The sequence below is a fragment of the Oryzias latipes genome, chromosome 8 (assembly GCF_053564925.1).
Source record: "Oryzias latipes strain Hd-rR chromosome 8, Olatipes_Hd-rR_3.1".
NCBI classification, from domain to species: Eukaryota; Metazoa; Chordata; class Actinopteri; order Beloniformes; family Adrianichthyidae; genus Oryzias; species Oryzias latipes.
In genome coordinates this window covers 12941140-12948145 of record NC_136244.1, presented here as the reverse complement: position 1 = coordinate 12948145, position 7006 = coordinate 12941140, and the positions used below count along the sequence as shown (strand labels likewise).

Sequence of the window (7006 nt, the reverse complement as noted above, 5' to 3'; positions counted from 1 at the left end):
TGCCTCTTTCTTTTTCTAAAAATATGTATTTTATTGAAACGGTAGTTTAAACACTTTTTTTGCAAATGTTCAGTAACACGGTGATGCTGTGATTCACCAGCAGATCCACTGTGAACCATTTCATTTTTCAGGAATTCGGTAGAGGATCCCCCTCCTGTGTTGTACGTAATCTTCCGTAGTCTCAAGGATCAGCACAGGTAAACTCTGCCCCCGTGACCTTTGCAAACTGAGAACAAAAGGTTTAAATTAAATCCTTTTTTTTTTAACACGATGCTTCATCTTGCAAAGGTTTTTTTTTCACTTTAGAGTTTAATGTTTTGCAATTGAAATTGGCTTTAAAAATATATATATTTATTGACTCTTGGAATGAAAAAGACTTACTAAGCAAACTGTTCCAGAAGGAGTCGTATGTCGCGCTGCCAGTAACGGCTCCAGGTTTAGCTGGATTCTTCCTCACAGTTCTCACTGAAAAACCATCAGGGCCAGTCACCTCCACCTCTACCACATGGTAGTCTTTTAACCTGAGGCGAAGATGAACATGAATCCCACTCATCCAGAGAGCGGAAGCTTTGTGATTGGTTGGAAGGAGAACTCACGTCGTGTCAGATACAATCTCTCCCAGAACACCCTCAAAGCCGAGTGTTCCCGCTGCCACTGCAGCTGCTGCCATGGTGTTGACGTTGTTGGGGGCAAGAGGGCACAACTCCGCCACCGAGCCTCTGAATAAAACCCGCCTGCCCTCTTCTTCCATCCAGGTTGTGAGTTTGTCTCCTGTCAGCCGGAAGCAGGATGGATGCTTGGACATTCTGATGAACAAAGCCTTGGAGGAATCCATAACTTAAATGAGGATCTCAAAGAATGCTGAGATTTCAAATAAGTTTTAATTGTAATATATGTTTAAAAAAATAGTAAAATAGTGAAGTAAAGCATAATAGAAGTGGGGTTTTATTGATTTGCTTCCTCCTAATCTTTTTCAAGCAATGAGTTAAACAGTTTTTGACAAACATCACATTTCATGGTTTCTAGGTGATATATATCTCTGAGATTTATGATTGAGAGGAGTTACAACAGCATAAATAACTTTATTTATTTGTATGTGCAGGGATGGCTATGTATCTCTTACTTTTACATTTTTATTTTCCAATCACATAATGATTAATAATCTTTGATATATTTACGTGTAGATGTATATCTCTGTCGTTTGTCTTGTTTTGTACTTCTTTTGTTTTGATTGCTTGAAATAAATCCATTTCAAATTTGTTTACTATATTTACTTGTCGGAATATTTTTACATTTTCTTTTGTTCCATACTTTTACCTTCAACGCCCCACTGTCATTGAGCCTCTGGATGTCTTGCCCTCCCCATAATGCACCACTAGGAACATACAGTGTTTTCCCATATTGCAAAGCTGCCCGTCGCAGCTTTTGGTTCAAATCAGAATCAGACAGAGCAGATGGAGAGCCCACCTAAATGAGAAAATATAATACAACTTTTATTAAGCTCTTGTAGCGCAGACAAGAAAAAATTAGCATAATTCTCTATGCATTTTTTAAACCCATTTAGCCAGTTTCATGCTATATTAAAACAAGTGTTTTGCTACATAAAAATATATGCTAGAAAGTACTTATGCAGCTAAAGAGTATCAAACCATAATGACACCACTGCCATGTCTTAGCAGTGGGTGTATGAGTTGAGCTGGACTTTAGGAGTGGAATCTGTTTGCTTAAATGGAAAAGAGGAGTAAATGATCTCACCATGAAATGAGAGTGGGACAGGAAACTACATCCGTACTCTTTGACTATCTGTGGATGACAGACTTCCACAATCACATCACTCTTCCTGTGAGACAAAATGTTACAGATTAAAAAATAAAAGTTCCACCAAAAAAAAAATTTCACTGTCAATACAGAATTAATAGAACACATATGAACCTGTCGGGAAAGGACGATAGATTGCTGAGAACGAATTCAGCTGGAACTAAACCTTTGAGCCTGTCTGAATTCCTGTTCCACACAAAAGCCAGATTTAGACCAAGACTTGGTCCGTCTTTTAAGATCCTGCCCACCAGATACTGCCCTAGAGTGCAAACATTCCCACTTGTTATCACAAAATAACAGTCACTTAAAGTGTTTATTTAGTGAACTTCAAACCTAGAAATCCAAATCCCACTACTCCAATCCTCAGATCTGGTGAACTATCTGCCATGTCCTGTTCAGAGGTAGAAAACACCAAAATAAAAGCTCAGATGATTTCCCGTCAACATAAAAAACACACAAATGCACTTGTCTGCTTTCGGGTTTTATGCTTACCTAATGTCTCCGAGTTGCCTCTTAGCAACTGTTACATTTATTGCATTTCTCGGCTGATAGTCCTGCTCCCCTCCACTTTCACCTTAACAAGCAACAGCTAGCACAGTTCTGGGAATAAATGGAGTACAAAGTTTAAGTTAATCATTGTTGGTCATGGAGATCCTTTAGCAGAGCGATTATCATCCACGTGCTTAGATAGCCCATGAATAAAAAAAAAGGTAACGACTCAGTTTATAAAAGGTGAGGAATAAGCAAATTAATATATTATATTGTTTTATGTTAGAGTAAAAAACCTCTAATATTATAGCACATCAATATCATAATTTATAAACTTGAACTATGCAACACTTTAAAAATTATACCTTTCTAACTACAGTTATGCAATTACTTAGACAGATGATGTGTATTCATAAAATTGTATCTTAATTTTTGTTGTTTTGCAGAAATTGAAGACTATTCTTATTTCCACCAACTTGTGGTGCACATTTTTGGCGTGTGGCACTTTTTAAAAAAATTTATGAAATATTCTCTTATATGAAATATATTTTCCAAAAGGATAAATCCTGAATAAAAGAGGAAACTCAAAATATAAAAATATAAAAATGTAACTTTCCATTCAAGTTTGTAACACGTAGATCAACTTTACTCCTTGTATGTCAATGTCATCCGACTATTAGCACTGGAGAGGTTAAAGGTCAGCTGTTCGACCATGAGAACAAAAAAAAAAAAAAAAAGAACACTCATTATCAAAGTGCAATCAGTAAGGATCAGTCTAAAGTTCATGACACGATACACCAATAGACTATTAGACAAAGCAGAGGATTGAGACAAGGACCACATCTGGAGACTGTGTGCATGTTAGTGTGGCAGCTGAAGCAGGACTACGACAGCAGAGGAAAAACACCAAACAGGACGGTTTTATCCAATCGAGACACCTGCTGGAGCCGGAACCTGACGGAGGGAGGAGATGGACATCCTTGAGACACATGCTTACGACAGGAGGAAGAAGAGAAACATGGTAGTTTGATTTAATCCTAAACAGCATAACATGGAGAAGTCTGATCTTTCTTAATTTTGTTTTAGTTTACTCTTATTGTGACACATCCATTCCCTCTGTTTCTCTTTTCCTCTCAGTCCTGTGCTCTCTTTGTCTCCCTCTTGCCTTTCTTTTTGTCCTCTGCTCTTTACTTCTATTTGTGGACTCCTGACTCCAAAGCCTCGCTCATGACAGCAGGTGTCAAATCAGCACCGGCGCTCTTGTTAGCCGCAGCGGTGCTGAGCTGGAAGGGAGGTCAAAGTGTCATGGGTGTGGCCGGCGGACTGCTCTTCTCTGCTGTTGGCGACTGCTGCTTGGTGTGGCCTGAGCTTTTCCTGCACGGTAAGTAGATGGTAACTCTGGGTGTCAAAAGTCAGACATTGCAACTTGAGTGTGTAGATCTCGGTGTGTGTGCCCGCTTGTAGTAAAACAAAAAACACTTCAGAGATGCAATTTTTTTTTTGGAAGAATACATTTTGTAGACTGTAAATCTTTTTTTTTTTTTTAATAAATTAAACTTGCAAAAGCACAAAACTATAAAGCATTCCCAAACATTTTTAAGTATGCAAATGTTTGCAGATGCAACACTCATTAAAGAGTGGTCCTTCTTATATAGAGGTGTAACTATTGTTTGACTTAATTCATCTTCTAATTTATTCATTTTCTAAATCCGTTTTTGTTCCTTTCGGGGTCACGGGGCTGGCGGAGCCAATCCCTGCCACTCGTGGGCGAAGGCAGGGGACATCCTGGACAGATCGCCCGTCTGTCGCAGATCGACTAAATCATCGAACCCATATATATTCCTGCAATCCAACCAGATTGATCTTTGTAGGGCAAGTTGTTAGTTGAATTGAATCGACCTATGTCATCATAAAATTCTTTCCAAATGAAAGAAATCAATTACAATTAATCTTGGAAAATCCCATTTAGATTAAGGCACAGCGTTTTTTTTTACTATTGCGTAAAAATAACAAAGTGCCATCACAGTGGCAGTCATCATTCCAGTCCAATGTGTGGAAACACTTTGGATTTTATAAAGACATGTGACCGTACAGTGTGGTAGAACGTTCTAATAAGGTTCCACTTGGATTATTTTATGTGAAAAAACAACAGTGGGCTGAACTTTAGGAAACTAAAATGTGAATGGATTTGCCATTAATTATTTTTTACTTCTTCGTTCGTACACATTTAATTTACACTTGATCATCTTGCAAGAAATACAAGGAATCTGGAAAACGTCTGAGACACAAGGGTTGAATTGTTGGCTTAAAATGTCCTGGATCGATTGACTAACCAATATTGACTATGAATTATATCGGCAACCAGGAATTATACTACTCGAATATTCCTTAAATCAATTGTTACATCCCTTATTTTTTGACAAAATAAAAATATTTTGAAAAGAACTATAGCTCCAAATGCCGGCATGTCTAACCTACTTAAAACAAAACTAAATGGATCAATCGAACTCCAAAAACTTCTTGGAGTGCAATGAGAAACTTTTGGAATGGACCAACTAAAGTATCTGCAGGAATAATTGTATCCCTTTTGAAACAATAAAGAGAAAAAGGGATGTTAAACACAAGTATTTGAGTGATGTGTGATTCATTTTTAATAGGACTGCACAGTTTTTTTTTTTTTCACAGGACGCATGAAATTATGTTGTCGTTTCAGGAATGGGAGCTTTTGCTGTGGCTCATCTACTCTACTCACTGTCCTTCCTGTCCAGTCGCTACACCGCATACACCTCCTCCTTTACGCGTTTTCTATACCTGATCCTGACCGTGTTCGGGGGAGGTTTCTACATCTATCTATTTCCATTCCTGCAGAAGGCGCCAGACTCTCACCTCCTAACTCCAGGGGTGGGGATCTACATCCTGTTACTCACACTGATGGCTGCTTTGGCTTTTCGGACTCATCATGTTGCAACTCTCTTAGGAAGTTTGTCCTTCATGGTGTCTGATGCTTCATTAGCTCTGCAGGTTTTCAACGTGGTACAACCGTTTCAGTATGGACACATCGTTGTAATGGTGACCTATTATTTGGCCCAGTTATTGATTGCTGTGGGAGATGTGAAGGCAGAGGAGAATGGGGATGACTTTTCAAAGTGGAAGAGATCCTAGACAGTTACCACTCTGACACGAAACAATATTTAAAGTGCCGGATCTAAATATTTATTTTCTGTGATTTAATGTTATAAAATGTTGTCGATTTTTTAGAGCTAACTTGTAACGGTAAATTTGACAGAATGATGTAGCTGATACATAAATGAATAAAGAAATGACTTCTTGTTGAACCTTTATTAATCCAGGTAGGTCGATTTAGAAGAAATTCTCATTTACAGTGACGAGTTTGCATCGCAATTTAATGTAAATGACATACAAATAAAACATGACGTATTCACAAATCAATATTTACAAAAAAAAGTCTACAGGAGGCACTCATTTTATATTTAATCTCCATAAGAGTTTTATTCAAGGATGATATACCTAATATCACCTGATATGATGAAATTTAAACTTTAAGTTTATAGTTTGGAAAATGTGTATCTGATGTCAGACGTACAGCCAAACATCTGTACCAAACAACACCCCGCAAGTTTTTCTCTACTGTACCACATAATATAATTCTCAGTGAAATTGTTTCATTGAAGAGAAAGAAATCCAGCAAAAAAAAGGTTAACAAAACAAAGAAAATACAGAAAATGGCAAAAACAAACAAACAGAGAATCTAATCAGGAAGACGACTAAAAACATCTTAGAACAAAGACACTTAAGGAACTAAAACAAGCTCGGATGGACACCAGCGGGCAGGTTACTGCTTGGGTAACCCTTGTGCTATCCTAGGCAATTTAACATTGGGAGTTGGGTCATCTAGACCCACTAAACAGTGCTCTGAACCTTTTTTCTTCAATGATTTGTGATCTTCACTGGTGTCCATGGACAGACGAGGTAAGACAGGAATCTCCCTGGACAATGATGTTTGCGGATGACATTGTAATTTGCAGTGAGAGTAGAGAGCAGGTGGAGGAACAGCTAGAGAGGTGGAGGTTTGCTCTGGAAAGAAGAAGCATGAAGGTCAGTCGTAGTAAGACAGAATACATGTGTCTGAACGAGAGGGATCAAGGTAGAAGTGTTAGGTTACAGGGGGCTGAGGTGAAGAAGGTGCAGGAGTTTAAGTACTTGGGGTCAACAGTTCAGTGTGATGGGGAGTGTGGAAAAGAGGTGAAGAGGCGAGTGCAGGCAGGTTGGAGCGGGTGGAGGAAAGTGTCAGGAGTGTTGTGTGACAGAAGAGTGCCAGCAAGACTCAAAGGAAAGGTGTACAAGACAGTGGTGAGACCAGCTCTGCTCTATGGGTTAGAGACGGTAGCAGTGAGACAGAGACAAGAGGCTGAGATGGAGGTAGCGGAGACGAAGATGTTGAGGTTCTCCTTAGGAGTGACCAGGTTAGACAGGATAAGGAACGAGTACATCAGAGGGACGGCTCATGTTGCCTGTGTTAGCGACAAAGTCAGAGAAGCCAGACTGAGATGGTTTGGACATGTTCAGAGGAGGGATAGTGGATATATTGGTAGAAGGATGTTGGAGATGGAGCTGCCTGGCAGGAGGGCAAGAGGACGGCCAAAGAGGAGATATATGGATGTCTTAACAGAGGACATGA

The 7006-nt window shown here is 39.1% G+C and overlaps 2 protein-coding genes across 2 annotated transcripts; one reads left to right on the top strand and one right to left on the bottom strand.

Annotated features, from left to right (window-relative positions):
- Nucleotides 1–6: 6 nt before the first annotated feature.
- aspdh (aspartate dehydrogenase domain containing) lies at nucleotides 7–2437 on the bottom strand. The gene is made up of 8 exons (XM_004071514.3): nucleotides 2311–2437; nucleotides 2152–2209; nucleotides 1933–2077; nucleotides 1756–1840; nucleotides 1318–1467; nucleotides 597–820; nucleotides 382–521; nucleotides 7–226 (listed from the first exon to the last, which is right to left on the bottom strand). The coding sequence occupies exons 2-8, from the start codon at nucleotides 2204–2206 to the stop codon at nucleotides 189–191; spliced, it is 837 nt and encodes a 278-aa protein (XP_004071562.1). The 5' UTR covers nucleotides 2207–2209; nucleotides 2311–2437; the 3' UTR covers nucleotides 7–188.
- Nucleotides 2438–3079: 642 nt separating this feature from the next.
- On the top strand, nucleotides 3080–5642 carry tmem86b (transmembrane protein 86B). The gene is made up of 3 exons (XM_004071515.5): nucleotides 3080–3328; nucleotides 3445–3688; nucleotides 5021–5642. The coding sequence occupies exons 1-3, from the start codon at nucleotides 3278–3280 to the stop codon at nucleotides 5467–5469; spliced, it is 744 nt and encodes a 247-aa protein (XP_004071563.1). The 5' UTR covers nucleotides 3080–3277; the 3' UTR covers nucleotides 5470–5642.
- The last annotated feature ends 1364 nt before the right edge of the window (nucleotides 5643–7006 follow it).